Source organism: Stegodyphus dumicola, chromosome X1, assembly GCF_044657685.1.
Source record: "Stegodyphus dumicola isolate Sdum_Otavi_A_Nest chromosome X1, ASM4465768v1".
Lineage (NCBI taxonomy): Eukaryota > Metazoa > Arthropoda > Arachnida > Araneae > Eresidae > Stegodyphus > Stegodyphus dumicola.
In genome coordinates this window covers 80,198,728-80,220,144 of record NC_140780.1, presented here as the reverse complement: position 1 = coordinate 80,220,144, position 21,417 = coordinate 80,198,728, and the positions used below count along the sequence as shown (strand labels likewise).

The following is a 21,417-nucleotide window of genomic DNA, read 5'->3' as shown; positions in this document are numbered from 1 at the left end:
AAATGCAATTGCATAACTTGTGCATATGTAAAAAATGTACATGTCATTGCGTATGCTCTCTATTTTCTCTGTAAGCTTTGTATTTGAGTTCCAGTTTTCATAGTACCTTTTTTCCCATGTAAGCAGTGTTTTACGAAATTTTCCCTCACCTTCATCTTCAGTTTGAGTGATGTACCTGCAACCTAGGGCTTAGAAGTATAAACTCAATTCGTCCACATAATCCTTACAGTTTCCAACACTTTTATGTCCTAAAACGTGTGGCAGACATTTTAAAATAACATCACATTATCTTTTCCCTGCTTCATATAAATCATCTTTACCTTAAAACTTGTTCTTGGTGTAGAAAACATTTGTTTTTCCTTTTCCTTAGAACTACTTATATGCAAAACGTTTCCTTTAAAGTAAACTCATCATTTTTATTTCAGAATTTATGAGACCAAATTTTATATGTTAATATGTCATTTACTTGTCAAACTAATGCCTCGCGTGATTGTTTTTTCTCACAAAGTATAATATGTTGATGTAGACGTCATTTTGTACAGTGATTATTTTTGCATGGAAAACAGTGTTTCATAAAAACTTCTTGCATTTTATTCAGTATATCCGCAAAATTTTAATAAACGAAGTAATGCCGAAACATATCATTCAGATAACATTTTTTTTGTATAAAACAGAGCAAGAAAATCTTAAGAACAAAAGTCAGTAATTTAAAGGAAATTTGAACCAATGCATATGCGTAATTAAAAAACGACTTTATAGCTGTCTAAATAAAATTAATTTCAAATTGAATTTTGCACAGGAAATTTTTTAATTTTTTTCATCTTTTTTTCAGATGTATCATATATATTCGCTTATTACAAATAAGACATTAGGAGCAGGTTTCGAATCCTGGTAAACTTCTTAAAGATTCCCATAGAAGAAATCATTATTAGAGATTAGAGAATATGAACTTTTGTTCTGCCTTAGCAAAACTAAAAACTATTGTCACAAACAGATAACAACAAATGCATTAATTAACTTATTAATTCAAAAATTTTAATTATAATGGTAGATTTTCATGATAGGTATAAATTTACGAGGAAATATTTTAATTTTTTTTAACTTTTCATCGATATGAGATAGTTGTCGCTCGTCCCCCATTTCTGCAGTTTCCCGCTGAATAAGAGGGATATATGTAATAGCTTTCGAAATCCAGATTGTTTTATTCAAAATCGTATGACACTAAGGTTACTTTTCTGGATAGTTTTAAATATTACATTGATGTGTATTCATTTTAATTTATTATTATTAAATTCGCAGTTGAAATATCCTGTACTGTTACCAAACCGAACTTACTAAGACTTTTAATCTATGCATACATATGTACTATTATTTATTTTTTTAATTTAAGAAAACAAATACAAAAATAATCATGTTCTATAAAGTATACCACGAGGCTTACAGATGTATACAAGCAACTCAATAATAATAGCATGGTAATGCATAATAATAATAATAATAAAACAAAGGAAATATAACACAATAATAAAACAATGCAATAACACGCAGTATCTGTGTCTGGAGAGAATAAGGAATATATATATGCAATACAAATAATATTTATTATAACAAGAAAATACTGTAATTTGGCGTTCACTCGTATGTATGAACAAATATTACTGATGAAAAGTAATTCAACAGCTATAAAAGTTAATTAAAGGGTATTTAGATTTGTTTATCATTAAGAAGCATTTTGATGTTTGAAGAAACGCCAGCAATTAAATGTCAGTCGGAAAGTAATACTTATAAACTTAGTGTTTGCAGCTGTGCTGTAAATGATTATAACCTTATGTTTGGCTTAGATTTAGTCAAATCTACTCCCAAACACAAGCTTGTTGCTTTGCTAATTTTATGTTTCACTCTGGCGTGTTTCTCTTCTGTCTTGACTCTAATTTTAGTCAAAAACCTAAGAAATTCGTTTCGAGGAAATAAATATATCTTAGAATCTTTAAAATATGTCATTCGTTCTTAAGCTGGCTTTCGTAATCATGCCTTTTTTTTTTTTTTTTAATTAGGATTATTGGGTATTTCTCCCGCCTTCTTGGTGTAGTGGTCAGCACGCTCGATGCGTGTTCGAGAGGTCCATGGTTCGAGTCCAGGAGAGGGCACTGCTCATTTTTCACGTCTTCTGCTTCCAAAATACATAATTTCTCTACATTGGCACCCGAACTTAAAAAAGGTGGTGGATTATGATTCTCCGCCACCGGGATTTGGAGATTGTGTCTCCTAAATCCTAGTCGCAATTTAGGAGGGGAAGTAGACTGAGTATTTCTAACGCCTTTTTGGCATGCCTTCGTGGTATAGTTGTCAGCACGTTCGACGCATGTTCAAGAGGTCCGTGGCTCGAGTCCCGGCGAGGGCATTGTTCAATTTTTTATCTCTCATGCTTCGAAAAATCCTAATGTCTTCACAAGCTCAGCAGCTTTTTTTGGCCTTTGGGAAGCATTCCTTTACTGTTCTTTCATCAGGAAATGGTTTTGTTATTCTTGTCAAAATTAAACTAACAATGTATTTTGCATAAATTGCAGAATCAACTATTAATGAGGTACTCTTAATATATTTTGGTGCAGTATAAGGTATATTTTTCAGACCAAATGCTTTTTGATATTATTATTCACTCACGGCAGGTCAAGTAAACAAAAGCGTCTTTATTTTAATATGAAAAGGAAAGGAAAAATACTCTGGTTTTGTTAAACTAATAATTCTGCTCCGCAAACTTCCGTTTTTTTTTTAAATTTTATTTTAAACTTAATACAGATCTTTATTTATGAATAAGTATAAAGAAAAAAAAAGTAGACATGTAATTTTTAAGCAAAAGATATATATTGCTCTTAAAAGGAACTATGATATGCTTAAGCTTTGAAAAGAACACATGTTGGTAAAGTTTCTGTGAAATGATTCACTTTTCTTCGGAAATGGTTAAAATGTGTTTACTCATGGACAGGTGAGAGTACAAAGGTGGTAGCTAACCAAAAACGTGTACCCCTTTCCATGTATTTTGAAATAAATGTTTCGGATGCTTTTTGGAAGAGTCTCAAGGGATCCGAATTTTTGGCGCTAAACTGAAAAGGCCAAACGGCAGAACTGTCATCCCATGCAAACATTTTTCAAATGATCACTTAACGTGTTAATGTTAAGCTACTCATTTTGCCTGCATGTTTCGTTTCAGATAAAGGAAGTGAAAAAGCTTCGGAGAGTCTCTAGTAAATATGTAGCTGCAGGGCCTAAAGTTACTCCTCAATGGTACAAATCGTGGATATAAAAAAAAACAGCTCAAAATTTAAGAATGTTCAGATATCGAAGCTTTAAATGGCTACAGAACTTTGTGCTATTATCAATATCAATGATATTCAAAACTAAATTTCGATAATATGCAATAAATTTATTTTATGCTTGCACAGCATTTTTACTGTCTCCCTGTCTTTATACATGTATATATATATATATATATATATGTGTGTGTGTATGTATAAAATCAAATGAGATATCTATGAAGACTTTTTCATATATGTATGCTCAAAAATGACGTGACATTTCTCCCCCATGGCTCACATATGTGCTCTCAGCTTGTCTCAAAAGTGGTAGAGAAACATAGCAAGCTGACAGTTTACGAAAGTGACAGCTGGAACCTATCATACAGATATTATGTAACAGCCAACACCTAAATCTCTCCAATGAACGTTCTCCAAAGAAATATCAATGCGATATACTAAGATCTAAGATCGATCAGTTTCTCTAAGATCGATCTTTTTTCTTTAAATAATCTTCAAATGCGTTTTTCGTATTATTTAACACGTAATTTAAATAGCTATTATTAATATGTAGTATAATTTTATAAATGAAAAATGTGCTTTCAGACATTTATTTATTTGTTGAAACGGATTTTCAGGTATTTATTTTATTCTTGAGTTAAGTTGGCATTTAATTTTTCCTTAATTTCTTTTTACTTTTTTCAAGCGAAATTTAATAAGAATTTCAATTCCTGAAGATAAAAGGTTAATCATGCGCTTGCGCTTAGAAACATGTTTAATTGTTTCTTTTGCGTCATCAAATTGTTGTTTTAGAAATTTTAGCTGAACCGAATTTAGAGCAATTTGTATTATACAACTGTTATCACATTCTGTCCTAAATAGGAAGTTTGCTTGTTTGCTTTGTTTCGAAACAAAAAGTAGACTTTTGAATGATATCAAAGTAACAATGACACATTTAGCAGTCAATGAAACGTTTTGACATGTGTGGTTATCTTAGACGTCAAATATTTTCTCCATATTCTATGAGCCATACTAAATAGTCAGTCTAAAATACCTGCCAGTTTATAAAGTTAATATGCTTTCAACAAAAGGCGCAAGCACTTTTAATATCTCTCATTAAGAATTTTGGATATAATCTTTATAATGATGTAAATAAAATAAGAATGAAAATGAAATTGATGAAGGCACAAAATTTAGATGATGATAATGCCATTGTATGACCATTATTGTCAGAAGTATCTACATTATTCTCGGAAGCTTACACATGTTTAAGAAATATCACTGAAAAATGTGTGACTATTAAAAGAAGTTATTAGTAATTGTATATAATTATTTTAATTTTTTACACAGAAGTGTAAACTTATTCTAGCATTTTATTCGTGTACATAAAATAAAAGAAAGAAGCTTCACTGCAGATCAAAAATATCGCTTTAATACACGAATTGTGGTGCACTTGCTGTATTTTTGAAAAAGGAAAATTGCTTTCATCCAGTTTCACTAAGTATAAAAGGTGAACAAAAGAAGTCTATAAACAATTGGAATTTTTTTATAATTCAAAGACGATTTCAAAAGTTTACATAAAGAAATATATTTAATACATTAAGTGAAGCACCATATTTATAAAAAGCTTTATTCAAAAAGCTCTGTTGTCTTACACTTTAGCCACCTATTTATATCAAATTTCATTGTAGATGTCATTCCAAGATCAAATTTCCTCAGACACCGTCGACAGGTGGTATGGTGTCTACAAATAAGCCAAGTGATGCTTCTACTACACTGGAATTAAGTAGAAACATTAGCACGGTTCTCGAGCATTTGCTGCGTAACTATGACAATCGTCAAAGACCAGATCATGGAGGTTAGTTTCTCAATATAATCTTTACTTAGCATAACTAATCATAAAAACTGTACTTAATTTGTAAGCACCAGGTACATGTAGATTTATTTTTCGTCTTTCCTCTGTAGTATAATTTTTACTTATGTTAAATTAAAAAGATTAAAAATACTGAAAAATAGCAATGTTGAAATCCAGAGTGTTTCGCATACTTCACGTATTTTATAGCGTCATATGTAGCGAAGAGAAATTGGCAAAAAGCTTCTTTATGTGAAACTAATTTAACGTAAAACACGGATTGAGACGTAAATAAAATGCCCTAAATCTTTTTTGCCCCATTTATAAATTTATGTTGCTTTTAATTTGTTAAAAGAATCAGTGTTTCCAGTTTAAAGTTGTACATTCGATGATTGTTTTCGAATACTAATGAATACTTAAGAATTAGAATTTAATCATTTTCAAAATAATTTATTTCAATAATACGAGCTTACGTTAAGTTAATTTTTTTTTTTTTTTTGCGTGGAGTGTTAATTCTTTTACACGCGCAGTGTGTAAAGAGTAATCATTTATACTTTTACAAACTTCATCAAAGCAAATGTTTAGAAGTAATTTTATTCATCAAAATAACTACCTTAAAATATTTTTAATTTCTTTTCGCATATTGCAAACATTATCTAACCCATTTTAGTGTACTTCAATCAGGTATATCATGAACTATGAAGCAAACACTTTACATGATTGTTTAGATTTCCCTTTTCAAACTTTCTATGTTTAAAATTTAGACAAAAACACATATATGTTATTTAATCTTCAGTGAAATAAGCATAAAATGATATTCAGGGTAATTCTTAAATATTTGTTTCAAATTTCCAGTGATAAATACGTGAAGAATGTTACAACTTTGAGTGTTTTTAGATTTATTTATAAATTTGAATTTTTCGTTGACTTTTCTTCTCTTACAGTCTACATGTAATTCTCTGTTATCTTCATAGGTTCTCCAACAATAGTGACGACCAATTTTTTGATTCGAAGTATGGGGCCCATTTCGGAATTGGATATGGTATGTGAAAGCACTGATTGCCTTTCTTTAACATATTTTTCGTAAATTAAATTTTATATGTAATGCGAAGTACTTGCATGGGCCTTTTTTCTGAATTTGGATGTTATTTTGAACTTAAGAACCACAGATAGGTGTTTAATTGCCAGTAATGGCTATTACTGTAAGTTTATAACAGTATTTGTAGCTGTATTCCGCTATCAGGTTTGTTCCTTCTAAATAAAATAACTTTAGTTATACGTTGCTTCACTTATATACTAGTTATCATTATGAATTCCATTATGAACAGTTAGAAATTATTATCCACAATTAGAAACACATGATCACGGCCCTCAGATGTATAAAATAGCTCTTTTTTCGAAAAACGGTTAAAAAGATTAATAGCTGTCAAAGTTATTTGAACAATGATGGATAAAAATGCATAAAAATGTAACTATCTGAAAACTTTTGGCCTTAAAATGATTAAGCATTTTGCAACTGTTAAACCAGAGATGCTTTGGTAAATAAATTCAAGCTAAATAAAGGTAACCTTAACGATTAGGAGATAATTTCTCTCTAAAATGGAAATATTTGTGCTTTGAATTCTGAAAATGTTGTGATGCCCCAATATTTTACCGATTATCTCCTAACTAGCTATGAAGCAGAAAACAAGGCTATAGTTTTAATTACTTTCTTGTCTTTTTTCTTGGTTTGCCGTGATCAAGGTATAACGTTGCTGCAGCTTGTTGAAAATTTATAGGCTGGCCTCAGAAAGAACTACGACAATGCCACTAGTTTACATAATGTATCACAAAAGAGAAATAAAATTGTAAACCTCAATAGATCGTATTCACGCTTATTGTTCATACTTGCGTTATGAATTAGACAACTTTCTCTAATTCGATAAAAACGTTTTCTCATTACAAAAGAATCCAGATAGATTTTGCATAAAAATTGTTGACAGCTGTTCATCTTAACAGAAGTGAATACCCTGTCTTTACTAAGTAAAATATGAACCTATAACATTTTGGACAGTTTCTATCAGCATACGCATTTCTTGGTCTTCGTTTTAAAACTAAGTTTCTCTGGAATGAACATATTTTTTTTTAGAATAATATCTATTATCATGTTAAATTTGTTTTACAACCTATGTAAAAACTAAAAGCCCGCTATTAGAGTATAGAATACTATATTAAAACTTCAAGGATGTGTTTGAAACTGAGGAAAAACGTATTACTAATCAAAATGTAGCTCAATAATCAGAACTTATCTCTGGCATTGTTATATGATTCAGTTCAACGACAGTAAATATTTAGTTTCATGAATTTACAAAGTTAGATGTTATTTTCTCTTTGAAATAGAACCGAAGCATTTATATGACTTAATTATATTTCTAAATTTGTATTTAAAAATATTTTAAATCGTTAATTCTTTTTTGTGTTGTTAACTTAAAATTTTCAAATTGCAAATGAAATTACTTTTAAGTTTTTTCTGAGAAATTCTGGTCTATTTCAGAATAGGTCTTCTGTGAGATACACATATATTCACTTTCGAATTTTATTAGACACAACTCTACATTATTTCAAATGATATATAAAGAAAGGTTGTACTGATAGTTATTAATTCATCACTATTTGAACTTAAAAAGAACTTGATGAAGTGTGACAGCTTTTTTGACTTATTTAAAAACCTTAACATTAAAGAAATATATCATTTTACTCGTACTAGAACATTTTTATCACATATTAAGTTGAAATTCTTAATTTTCGGCAATCTTTGGCAGACGATCTTTAAGTATGGCATTTTATTTGCAAATAGAATATATTTTAAAAGGACTTCTTTTTCTAAAAAATCTAAACATTTTTCTGGCATCTGAATTAAATTATCTGCTTAAAATAGTTTTACTGTTTTCCAAACATTATAAAATTTTTATGTTTAAAATAGAGAATTAATCCGATTTTTAAAAGTCTGAGATATTTTAGCACGTGGTCATTCTTCAAAGAGACAAAAATGGTGAGGGTTAATGCAAATTAGCAGTTCATTAAGTGAATGTTTTGGAAGGCACCAAAGTGAAATTCAGGGCCAAATTTTTAATGCGAATATTTAGGAAATTCCTTGTCTCATTATTTCAAAATTTGGTACTGATGTATGAATTGAGACGTAGCGGAAAATTATTTGGTATATCATTTCAGCAAAAGTTCGATTTTGTGCCTAAATGAATATGTTAGAGCAACAGTATATATAAATCTAGTAATCGTAATAAGTCGCGCTTTCGAGACAAGATAAATGCAAGTTGAAGTTTATTGATCAGCCTAATAGAAATGAGAGATATATAACAGTCTCCTTCTTTTTCAAATCACTGTTTTTGCATGTTCTTCACAAAGGATTTTTATGCAAATTTGCGGCAATGAAATAAAAATGCCTTTGAACGCTGTGTTGTAACCGTACAAGAGCATTTCAGCACTATATTAATAGAAAAAGTGATAAAAATTAAGGAAACATTTTTGGAAAGTAAAATATAATCATGCAAGCCTTTTACGAAATAATCCGTTTTAATGCTCATTTACAATATTTATAGAGGGAAAAAATCCCTGAATAGAGAGCGAAAGACTCCAGTAAATCAGTAAGTCCTGAAGGTTGGATTCACTGATTTATCGGATGTTATTATCGCTTTCTGGAAACCAATATATGCCACAAGAGACGCGGCAAAAGGAAACAAGCAATAAAATGTTTGCCTATCGAAAATTCAATCGAAAAACTGCTTCCTGTTCGTGACATTTTTCTACGAAGCCAATTGCATCTTTTATATAAATGCCAAACTTTTTCTGGTCTTAAAGATCTTTTGCCTTCAGAAGAAAATAAAATACTTCTTACCTTTATGTAAATTTTTATCACTTTGTGTTTACCTCTTCTGAATACCGTTTATAAGTAAAAGGTTTTTTTTCGGTAGTGAATTTCGCTTTAGCTAAATAAATAAACTGAATGAAATATTTTGAAAGCTCTCTAAAACACCAGACTTTAGAGCATCAATCAGCTAAATTCATACGTATTCAGGCAGGGTGAAATTATTATGAGACGACATTTTTTAAACTGTATTGAACCTCTGAGGAAGGTGAAATAAACGTAATTTTTAAATACAGACATTAATTTATGTTTTAATTTAGAGGCAAAAAATAATATCATAATTAAAATGTTTTCATGAAATAAAGTATATTATTCAAATAAAGAGCGTTTTCAAAATAGGATTTAACATTTTTAAGTGTAAAATTACTAAATAAAATATTAATAATTTTTATATGTCCAAAATGCGAAATTTTAAGATTATTTAATGAGAAGTGCGAGTTTTCATATCTCGAAGTGCGTGCATCCTTTAAATTTTAAGTAAAAGTGCGGATAAAATTGAAATGCGTGTCTTAATATTTAACGCGATCTGAAACGAAAATGGCTAATATTCAATACGATGCAGTCCCCTTTATTATTTTCCGCTAGCTTTGAATAAGAAAGAAAAACAAATAGCCTTTGATTAGGAATCAAAATTCGTCAATCGCACAAAGCAAAATATTACTGAAAATTATGCGGCAGATTGCAATTAAGTTTACAAGTAAGTCCAGTTATTCAGATATAACAACAATTTAAGAACTAATAGTGTTATAAAATGTTACTCTATTAGTTTTAAAATATCTAATCTGGAGTGATATTCAGTTAACCGAAACTCTTAAGTTTAAACCTTAAGCTTAACCTTACAGTCAATAAAATGTAAATGACAATTTTCATTTAAAAGCAGTATTCTGTAAAGGTTCTTAAAGCTATCAGCTTAAATACTAACTTGATAGAAACGCAAATGGTAAAAAACATAAATTATTCACTCTATTACGTACACTAGAGTGCAAACGTTAAGCAACTTTTCTAATTTTGACCGTAAATCTGAAGAAAATCAACTGGGAGACATGACGTTCGAAGAGGATTCTAAAGGGAGGGATGCCTTCGTGGAGAATCATCTAAGCGAAGCTCGTATCCATTTTACACATGAATATAACCATGAAAATGTCCATGCAGCTATCCCATTCGCTTGGATCAAACCCAGGTCGGACTACCAGTTTTCAGCAATTCTACCGCTCGGCCACTGGTAGACATTTTTTAAGTATCACTATGTCTTCTAAAGCTATTAAGAACTAGGAATGAGTTGCGCAACAGAAATCGCTGCGTTCCTGCTGTGTGGAAATTCAGTTACAGAAATCATTACAGTAAATCAATTTTTTGTTCACTGAGAAGGGATATTTAAATCCGAAAGAATTATCATAATTAAATGGCAGCTATCTGAACAGTAACGGGATCTTTGAGTCCTAGTGACAACCGAATCTTTGCGCATTGCAATTATTATATAAAGCAAAATTTTTCTTGCCTTAAAAAACAACAGATTTTGATTTGACTCATCCATACCCTTTTTCCTTTATCTTTGTGACAATTTCTGTAAAACAGAGTGTATGCAAATAAATATGCTCATTCTATAAGGTTGCCTTTAGAATTCAGCCTAATCTGCATTTATTACAATTTTGCACAACATTATTATTTTTATTGTATATAAATAAACCTAATTCTCTAGACTTTTGTCCGATATCAGCAAAGTTTTCCTCAATTTTGATAAAGGTGTCCAAATCTTCGTGATTGTGAATTCACTCCTCGCGAGCTAAAATTAGTAAATATTTATCAAAATCTACCAACAAGCACCACCAAAAAATAACAAAAGCTAAATGTTTAGTTCTAGATTCCGTTTCGAATATTTGGGAGTAAAAGTTTGGTTTGTAATGTTTTGGGAGGTCAGTGTCTATTTGTGTATGTCTGTAATAGAAGCTTTAGTTAAACCCATTCCTTCGTTAAACGCATGTCTTCTAGACAGATTGCAGACTATTTATCTGAAGTAAATACTTTGAAACATTCGTTAATTTTAAATCGGATAGTTCGAAATTTTGTTTATTTCGAACAAATCTCGAAGTACTACAAGCCACCGGCCCAGCAGTGACCGGGTAGTAAGAATGCTGAATATGGTACAAAGAGTTTTACATACTTTTAGAACAATTTCGATTAAGAATTGAAAAAAGCGAATATTTTAGAACAAACATTTCTGGCTATAGCTTATTATTAGAAATGAGAAGTACTCTCTGCTAATTTTAAATTTGTTCTTTTTTCAAAATGACTCAGGTAAACAAGCTATGGATTGAAGGACATGTTTTTTGTGCTTCCCGATATTCCTATCACATTTTTCAAAAATGATGCGAAATAAATGGTAGTAAAATATCTCAGTGCCAGATAAGTATCATTATTAATCGGAAAGGAGAAACTTCCAATCATTATTTCAACATGGAAATATAATACCCAAAGAAAGAATACCCGAAAAAGGTACGTACACTTTTTAGTTTTTAAAGGTGAATCGTTTGTAGCAGAAGAAAATCCACCATCGCAGAAATCACTTAAAAGGTCTTTAAATACAACTACTGTAGCAACAATAAATAAAATAATAAACCAAATTAAAAATGCTAAAAAACATTATGCTGACCAGCTTTTACAGGGGCATGTGGCTCAGTGCAGAATAATTTGTAGATTCCGGTATCAAAATTAGTTAACAGATCATAAATTGAAATACATAGAGATGTTTGATGAATCATGCGTTTAACCAAATAAAATAAGGTCTATTTATTATCGAAAACGAAAGAGAAGAAAATGTACAAATCTGGTTCCATCACTGCAAAGAAAGTTTCAGTAAGCAAATTGCAATTGTGTCAAGATTGTTTTACAATGGCAATTTGAACGGAAGAAGTGGAAAAATATTTAAATCCACTCAACCTACTAGCAAGATAACGTTTACGTCCTATATTTACAGAATAAATTTCCTTTTTTTTTTTTTTATCCCGGTAACTTTCAAAATATAAAACTTCTTCAAAACAAAGCAACAAGTCATACTTCGGAAGGTACCATTTTAAGATTTATACAGTTATTGCATGTAATATATTTTCAACGCATTTCGGAAAATTTTTCTGAAGTTTTACTTAGTGCTATTGAGCCTTTTGTCTCTTGAAAAGAGCTCTTTCTAAGCACACAACGCAATAAAGAATAATCTGATACTTTGTATGAGCATATAATGTCGTGATTTCGAAATGTAGCTTAGTTGCGGAACCCGGACAATACTCGACTGTCTATGCAAGCCGCCTGCGTGTTCAGACCTGTTATCTGACCAGACATGAGATTTTTTGAACAGTTACCTTTTCATCCTTTTCGAGTAGTTAATTTGCCTCGGTGAAAATTTTACATGAGTTTTCTGAGAAACTTACAAAGAGTAAAACTTGGCTCTATGCAAGAAATATAAATATATATATATAACAAACATTCTCAATTCGTAAAAAGCTTCAAAAGAATATAGTAAAGTTAAATAATTTTCTTGCGTCATTGCTGCAAGGAATGAAATTTGAATTTAACAAACATTCTCTATTCTTATTATATATATATATATATATATATATATATAGCGATTGTGTGGATCATTTAAAAGTCCGAATCGATATGTGCTCATGAGTTATTTTTGTTGCCATTGCAGTGGTTAATTGCGCAATCAGATGAGAGTTTGTATGTATTTATTCATACGCACCAATCAAAGAACTACAATATCGACTGCAGTTCGAAAAATTATCCGAAGATATCCACAGTTAGTAGGTTTAAACGGACAATCACTTAACGGTCGTTTTTCTAGTGAAATATGTGTTCATAGATATTTAAAAAAATTAGATGAAGTTTAAAAAAATATTTTTAATTTAAGGAAATTCATTTAAAATTAATTTTTTGAAAAACAGTCACAAATTCGAACGCGTGTTAATTCGAAACTGGGTTCGATTCCAGGTGAACAGGCTAGCTCTATATGTATTTTTAAGGCATATCCCCAAGTGTAACTTGACTAAAGCCATTCTTGAATATGACCCAGTTAACTAACGAGGCCTCCATCCCATCTCAAAGACAGATTGCTCGTGTGTGCTATTCAGTAACTTAATCTGATAATTCAAGCAGTTATATTGAACCCTGCGAGTTCACATTAACAACAGTCCACTATACATTCAGATTCAGAAAAGTATGCACTTATTTTGTTTCCTTATAAGTCTTACAAAGTTTGGGTAGATAATATTAGAAGCAATTGCAACGTAATAAAGAAATGTGAGCTTATTTCGCCTTACTTTCTCATTATTATATGACTAGCATTCTCAAGTCAAGATTGTAATCAGTTTTTTGTAGTATTTGTTTTATTACTTACGAAAGATATTTACTCTTGTAATTATTTTAATAGTTAAAAAATATATTAAATCTCATAACTCACAACTTCTGTTCAAAGGATGTGATTGCATATCTTCTAGGAATATTCGATGGATTGTTATTTTCGGCAAAAATGGACAGATAGACGCCTGATGTTCGAAGGCCCTATTCCAAGTCTTAGCCTTAATATCAAGATGCTAGAAGGAATCTGGAAGCCTGATACATACTTTCACAACGGAAAAGGCTCCTACTTGCATACCATTACCCTGCCAAATAAGCTGCTACGAATATTTCAAGATGGCCAAGTCCTTTATTCCATGAGGTTAATTCTTTTAACTAACCTTTAAAGAGATATCTATATTTGTATATTACTGGCAATTATTTTTCTCGAAAAATAAACATTTGATTCACGTTTTTAATTCTTCTTCCAATAAACTAATTTAGAGATTTAAATTTTCGCGCAATTGACTACAGTGTTAATAACAAGTGATCTTTTGTTCGGTGTAGTACCATTTAATAAAACGAAAAAATTTTGCCACAGAGACAAAATAATATACAACTTGTATGACAGAGTCTCCCGAATTTGGATAGGAATCCGATAGAAATCATTTAATAATAAGCTCTTGAGTGAGTAAATTCTTTCTATCTACTACTTCCATAAACTGCAAGTATGAGTATGGAATGTCTTGGGTTTAATTTATTGATCCATAAAGAAAAATTTACTTACTTCTGGATCTATGGGACCCTATTAAAAGGCAAATTTATGCTAATAGAATGTATTCAAACCAGGCAATCACTGACAGTACTTTGTACTAGATTTATTACTTTTGTTAAGTTTTAAATGTTTTAATACGTTTGCTATCAAATCTATTAACATATTATTCTTTTTAAGTACTAAGAATAAAAATAACAGGAGAGAGTTAGACATGTAAAAAGTATTATCCTTCACTTCGAGCGCAGTGCAACATACTATTTACAACATACTATTTAACAAGCCTAATCACTTTAAACTGGAATACAAAATCCAGAACGTAAAGCCCATTTTCTTGTTTTAATATATGACCTACGAAAAGTAGTTAATCTAAGATTAAACATTTCGTTTGTTTGAATATTATATAATTTTATGAGTAGGAAATAAAATAAAAATTATCATGAAATACATTTAAGGAAATCTTTAAAAAATTATAAATAGCACTAACAGAAAAAATAAATCCAGCTAACAATGTTTCGCTTTTAAACTTAGAAAAGGAGCGAGAATGAAAGCTGTTTTAAACCTAGTTTATACAAGCGTGAAATCTTAAAAAGATATATTAATAATTAAAAAGATATAAATAATATACTTTAAGGTTAAATACGTTTCAACTGTTTTCCGTATTAAAAATGAGCAATGATTTCGAAAATGTGAGAATAAGTTTGTTTTACATTAAAATGTCACTTATTCCGAAATATCCAAAGCTAACTGAGCTAAAAAGCTATGCTAGTAGCTCCGAAGCTAATAGCCTTCAAGATCTCAACTTCATGGTTTCTTGAATAAGACTTTTGAAAGGGAAAATGCTGTAAGAGAGTAAGCAATTGCTACTTTAACGACATGTGTTGAAAGTGAAATGAATTGGAGCTGGGGTAGAGTGACGTCATCTTCTAAAATACATGAGCATAAGACTCAGTTTAGATCGCGAAATAAAGTTTGGTTTTTGTGCCTGTCTTTGTACGTGTTTCGTGTGCTTCAATAAAGTATTTTCATGATTTTCGAAATCCCTTTTGTCTTCCTGAACTTTCGAGAACATCCTGCATCGTGTAGACGAGAACCTATGAATTAAATTTTGGCTTTTAGTTCTCAACATAAGAACGTAGAACTCCAAAACCCCCTTACACTTAACTCACTTCAAGTACTTAGGGGGAGGTGAGTACTCTCGGAGGGACGGGTGTTTCTGAATTTAGAACTTTAAAGTATTCCCTGAAGATGGATTTGAATTCGTTAAAACCACAACAGAAGTCATTGAGAACGTTGTTTACTGTAAGATTGAAAAAAACTGAAAATGAGTTACAGATATAAATGAATTTTTCGTTTTAAAGGTTCAGCATATTTAAAAGTCCCACAGACATCAACATTGTACGAAACTGTACACCGGTGATTTTGAAGAAGCCGAAACTTACACAGACGGGCATTTAGAAATATATGCTAAACTGAAAAAGTGATTGCAAGAAGCCTCTGTAGCTAGAAATGAAAATAAAGCAAATTCAAATTTTCGAAGATTGAGCTGAAGAAATTTCAGGTGACCCAAAGAATTAAATGTCTTTCTTCAGCCTATTTTAGAAGCTTCATGAAGACAAGTATCAATCTGATGAATATAAGATGCAATGTATAGTAAATTCGGTGGAGCCATAGTCGAAAGCTGACTCAAAGTTTTCCGGCAAATGTGGAGAATTATCCAAACTTCAAACAGTTAGAAAAATGATTTTGAAGAGATGATTTACTTGTCCAAATTTATGTTCATGATTTATTAAGCATGAAACGAAGAACGCCGTGACTGGACGAACCAAGAATGATCTGGTAACTTTATATGACAAACTAAGAAGCTAAACTTGGGAGCTTTGGAGAAATCTGGAAAAGCGCAAGAAAATCGTTTGTTAGTAGAAAGCTGCTTCCCTGAAGTACTGCTAATATGAGAAAGAATGAGAAATTGAGTCAAGTGGATTCCAAGAGCTCCCGTAATTTAGAACAAATAATGGATTTTCTTCGTCAAGAAACCATGTTATTAGCAAGAATGGGGTTTGATTCTCCCTTAATTTTAAAATGAAGAGCTGTGTCCTGAAAAAACAAAAGAAGTTGAGTCTCCGAAGGCCTCTGCATTGGTAATTCTTGATAACAATACAGGTAAGCGACTTGATTAAAGCGAAAACATCGCAGACGAAAACGACAGGGAGAAAACAAGACCACTGAAAATATCGCCGTGTAGAATATTGTGGGAGAAAAGAAAGCAAGGAGAAAACATCACAGTTCTAAACTTAGTGATATAAAATATCGTCGTGTAAAATAACGTGGTTCAAAAACCTCGCAGCTTTAAAAAATCTTTGTTCAAAATATCGTGGTAAAAAATAAACTGCCTGCAAACCATCGCACGATGTAAACATCACAAACATTCTTTTCAGGCCTTAAAAGTTTTAAATACGTACTTGCAAGTGATTTGTGAGAACAAGAATACTTAAGCATTAAAAAACTGAAAGTGATTAGAAAATTATTAATTACACGTTTAGCAGCTAATAGAATTTCAAATTTATGTACATAATTATTAAATGTCATTATCTAATTAATATGTTTTATAAAGCGGTACTGGCAGTTTTCATGAAAAATATAGCTTAAAAATCATTCGAGAGGGAAGATGAGAACACATGAGATAAACTATATTAAAACTGCTTAGTTAATTACAAAACTGTAAAATTCTTTTCTTTCATTTTGCTACTAGTATATTCTTGTAGTAAACTTTAAATCTAATTTTGCCTCGGTTTATTCGGATAATTAAGATATAATTAGATAACATAAACTAACTTTAAAAGCTACTATTTCGGCTTTAATTCTTCTATGAAGATAGTCGCCTTAAAAGATGGGATTTAGTACTACTGTTTAAAGATGTTCAAAGTACAGCTAAGCATTTTAAGAGATTTCATCTTAGGTAGATGTAGTTCAAAATATATTATAAATGTTCAAGCAACAGCTAAAAAACTTTCGAATAAAATATATATCAGGAAAAGTTGAATAATATTTTAATGTACTTATAAAAAGTATCTAAATTCAAAATTAAATATAAGGAATCCTCTTTTAAAGCGACCATTCATGATTACACATGGTTTTAATCTTATTGGATGTTATCATCTTAGAAAGTATGCCTATGTTTAATACCTATGTTTATTTATGTTCTCAAAAGCATTGGTCGACTTAGGAAGATAGTGACTAAGAAAATTCACTCTACTTATATATTATTTTTAAAAATAACCTGCTTTTAAATTTTCTGGGTATAATTTTAAATTTGAGTCTTTTTAATGACTAGTATAAACGCTAAATAGTATGAGTTAATATTAGTTTCCCAGTGGTGAAAGTGCTAAAAGCTGGCAGTTAGACCCAGCAAACGAGCTGACTGCATCAGCTATCTTAACAGGGAAATCAAACGCGAAATTCAGGATTTCCGCTCTGAAAAATGGAATTCTTTGCTGGAAAATATTGACTTGCAGCTAGGGACGGTCTGGAGAATCGCACGCTCGCTTCGAACCACAAGGACCAATACCATTACTCCAATTCATCACATGGGTAACATACACCATTCTGAGACTGAAATTGCGAACTTAATGGCTGAAGAATTAAGCAAAGTTTTCCAGCCCCACCCAGAAGAGGATACCGAGCATGAAAGAGAAATTCAATACTCCGTTACCTCGCTTAATGCCTCATGCAGCACTCCATCTAACTACTCATGCACCTCATGTTACCTCATGCAGCACTCCATCTAACTACTTCGATCTCACCACCCCCAGAGAAGTTCGACAGATTGTCAAAAATCTTAAAGTTCGCAAGGCCAGAGGTTTTGATGAAATCAGTAATGACGCCCTCAAGGCCCTCCCAAGAAAGTGTATTGTGCTTCTCGTGAAAATCTTTAATGCCTGCATACGACATAGATATTTTCTCCAGCAATGGAAGCACAGCATCATCATTACAATTCCGAAGCCGGGTAAAGACCCGAAATTAATAACTAGTTACAGGCCGATTAGTCTGCTTCCTGCTTTGGGAAAAGTTTTTGAAATAGTTCTAAAAACCAGACTTACCAATCAGCTTGAGAGACTTGACCTTATCGACAGTTCGCAATTTAGATTTCGAAGCGGTCATTCCACTACGCATCAAATTTTAAATCTGGTTGAATATATTGCAGGCAACTTTCAAAAAAAGAAGGCAGTCGCTGCGTGCTTCCTCGATTTCAAAAAGGCATTCGATCGAGTGTGGCACGCAGGACTTATCCATAAGCTCAGCAATTTCCTGCTCCCGGTCAGCTTTATTCAATTTCTGATCTCATATCTTTACTGTAGAACATTCCAAGTAAAGTGTGGAAATGCAATTTCCATAAAAAATATCATTTACAGTGGCGTTCCGCAAGGAGAAGTCCTCGCTCCCTGTCTTTTCAATATATTTATAAATGACCTCCCAAATCCCTTGGATTCCAAGATTCTAAAATACGCCGACGACACGGTCGTACTTACGGATTCTGTCAGCCCGTCTCTTGCAATGGAAAAACTGCAATTCAAAGTAAATATCGTTACGAAATGGTGCGAGGATTGGAAAATCAATTTAAATTCTAGTAAATGCTGTGTTGTGCTTTACAGACGCTACAGGCAGAATGTAATTGTTAATACGGATATCAAAATTAAAAACGATACAGTTCCGATGGTTGACTCCTATAAGTATTTAGGAGTTATTAGAGATGGCAAGCATACCTTTAAATACCATGTTACAGCCGTAGCGGAAAAAGCGAATGCTGCGTTCTGTGCCCTTTACAGCTTGATTGGCAGGAAGTCTAACTTATCGATAAAAATCAAGAACATTGTATCTGTCCTTAATCAGACCGATTATGTTATACGCAGTGCAAGCATGGGCGACAGCCAACAAGACTGAGCGTGCTAAACTAGACATAATACAAAATAAAATACTTAGAGCGATTGTGAACTCACCGTGGTTTGTGAGGAACTCTCAAATTCAAAAGGATCTGAATGTGAAGGCCATGCATGAACAAATTTTGATCACTTCACATAATTTCTTTGAAAGCCTTAAAACCTCTTCCTACGCTTCTATTAGAAGCCTGTGCGACTATGACCCTACTGTTGAATATGTGGTCAAAAGACCCCGCACCATACATCACAACCCGTCTTGGTAGTTGTATTTATGTAAATAGTTTTCAGCTTTTTTCTATGTTTTATAATTAGACTTTTGTTATTTTTGAATGCAACATTTGCCACCACTTTACTCCCACGATGTTTTTTCAACGGCATTTTCGCCTTGCGTTACGTTTTTTTTTTTTTTTTTTTTTTTTTTTTTTTTTTTTTTCCCTCCGCGACATTTTCATCTGTGATGTTTTCTGATGACGATAGATTCACGCTTTGTGTGATTCGGTTGGCTAAAGTAGTTGCATAAGCGAAATAATTGTGGCATTATTGAATAATTCTCCAGCCTTCGTGGAGGACATTTTCTCCACTTAGGAATAAAACTGTAAGACACGCATTGTTTGGGGAGATGAAAAAAAAAAAAAAAAAAGGTATATAAAATATATGCTACCGAAGTCTGTGATTTAAAAAAGTCATATACTTGTTGCTTTTAAGTCGTTTCGGAGAAAAGGATATGCGGATTTATTCCAAAAATTGATGACTGAATGATGTGGTAATGCGCAGAATCTTAAAAGAACTGAATAAAATAGGTTTAACATATTCTTCCTGCGAAGAAAGTGAGAATGACCTTTTTTGATTTGGGCTGATGTTTGGGAAAATTGCTAAAAGCTTCTTTGAGGTAGATTCAGGTACTGAAACATTGAAAACTAAATTTGGGTGGACGCTAACTGGAAAACAGAATTCATGTGCAAGTGATAGCATTTTAAGTACTTTGTATATGCTGATCAGAAATTTTCCTTTGAGATCATTATGAGAACTTGAAATTTTAGGAATAGAAGATTCATCCCAAACTGTTCAACAAAAAGTTTAATCTATTTTGAAAAAAAATGAAAATTCTTCCCGACGGAGGATTCGAAAAAGAATTGCCATGGTAAAGTGATTCTATGCATTTATCTAATACTGAAGAACTAACCTGGAAGAGGCATGAAAAAGTGATTAATAAGTTAAAAAATGGTAAACTTCTTAATAATTAGCAAAATATATTCTAGAAATGAAAAAAAAAAGAGTATCTTTGAACTTGTGCCGGAAATTGTAATAAATAGCGAATGTCACTATTTGCTTTACAGACCAGTAATTAAATAAGTAAAACTTCAAACATCCGCTCCTTTTGTGACGCTTCTAGTTCTCAGAAAGAGAAACCTTCTTTAAACGATTGTTTATTTAAAACAGTAATCTCAGAGAAATGATACCCGATACGCTTGATCGTTTTAGAATGTATCCAAAAGGTACCGGGGGTGCTGACAATGAGAAAGCTTTTCTGACTTTATTTGTTGCACCCCGAAAGTATAAATTTTTCTATATTTTCTTTCCCATGTAATGAGTATCAAGAAATGTGTAGACATTAACGAGTTGTATTTGGAGTTTTTTCTAGCCTTATTTGTTGAATGCAACTATAATGATCTTTTAGAAAACTGACCCCCACCATATGATGAAATTGCTCAAAAGTCGAAAAACTCATGCAATGTGGACAACTGCGAAACTAAAGTTTTTAATACTAACAAACAAATTCACTTTATAGAAGAAACACATAGGTCTGCAACTACTGGTTTCGAATGCAATGCTCAAGTAAGGACTTCTGTGGACACGGTGTATGATTAGTATTTTAAATTAACGAAATATAATTAAATTGCGTATGAGATACCTATAATGTCAATATGTAAATAAAAAACTTAAACAACTAAAACATAACCTTTCATAGACTAATATAATGAGATTTCTCTCGACTTTTAATAATTATCCGACGTGTGTTAATTTTATACTTACACGTTTAGTTCGGCTGTGACAATGAGACAGTAAGATGTTAAGATACCCTAACAGAATGAAATAAAATCAGATATAAATTTAGACTTTTATTTATCTTATACTATTTTTTTGCTTGAATTAATAAAAATATTTTTGCTCGTTGTCATCCGCTTCCTAATCTCAGTGTTTCATAATTTCGTTTTCTATATTTTAGGAAATATTATATATATTATAATTGAAATCCGTTAAATACGCAGTGATGTCTAGAATCAATATTTAATTAAGTAAAGCTTGTAGCCACC

The 21,417-nt window shown here is 31.5% G+C and overlaps 1 protein-coding gene and 1 non-coding gene across 2 annotated transcripts in view; both read left to right on the top strand.

The window, feature by feature from the left end:
• The window catches only part of LOC118186880 (gamma-aminobutyric acid receptor subunit alpha-6-like), a 91,752-nt gene that overhangs the window by 54,750 nt on the left and 15,585 nt on the right, over positions 1-21,417 (top strand). The window contains exons 2-4 of the mRNA XM_035357049.2: positions 4,982-5,148; positions 6,117-6,184; positions 13,555-13,775. Of these exons, the coding sequence (XP_035212940.1) occupies positions 4,982-5,148; positions 6,117-6,184; positions 13,555-13,775 (456 nt within the window). The remainder of the gene's footprint in view (positions 1-4,981; positions 5,149-6,116; positions 6,185-13,554; positions 13,776-21,417) is intronic.
• Positions 2,075-2,147, top strand: TRNAT-CGU (transfer RNA threonine (anticodon CGU)). Its single transcript has one exon. It is a non-coding gene; the product is annotated as a tRNA-Thr (tRNA).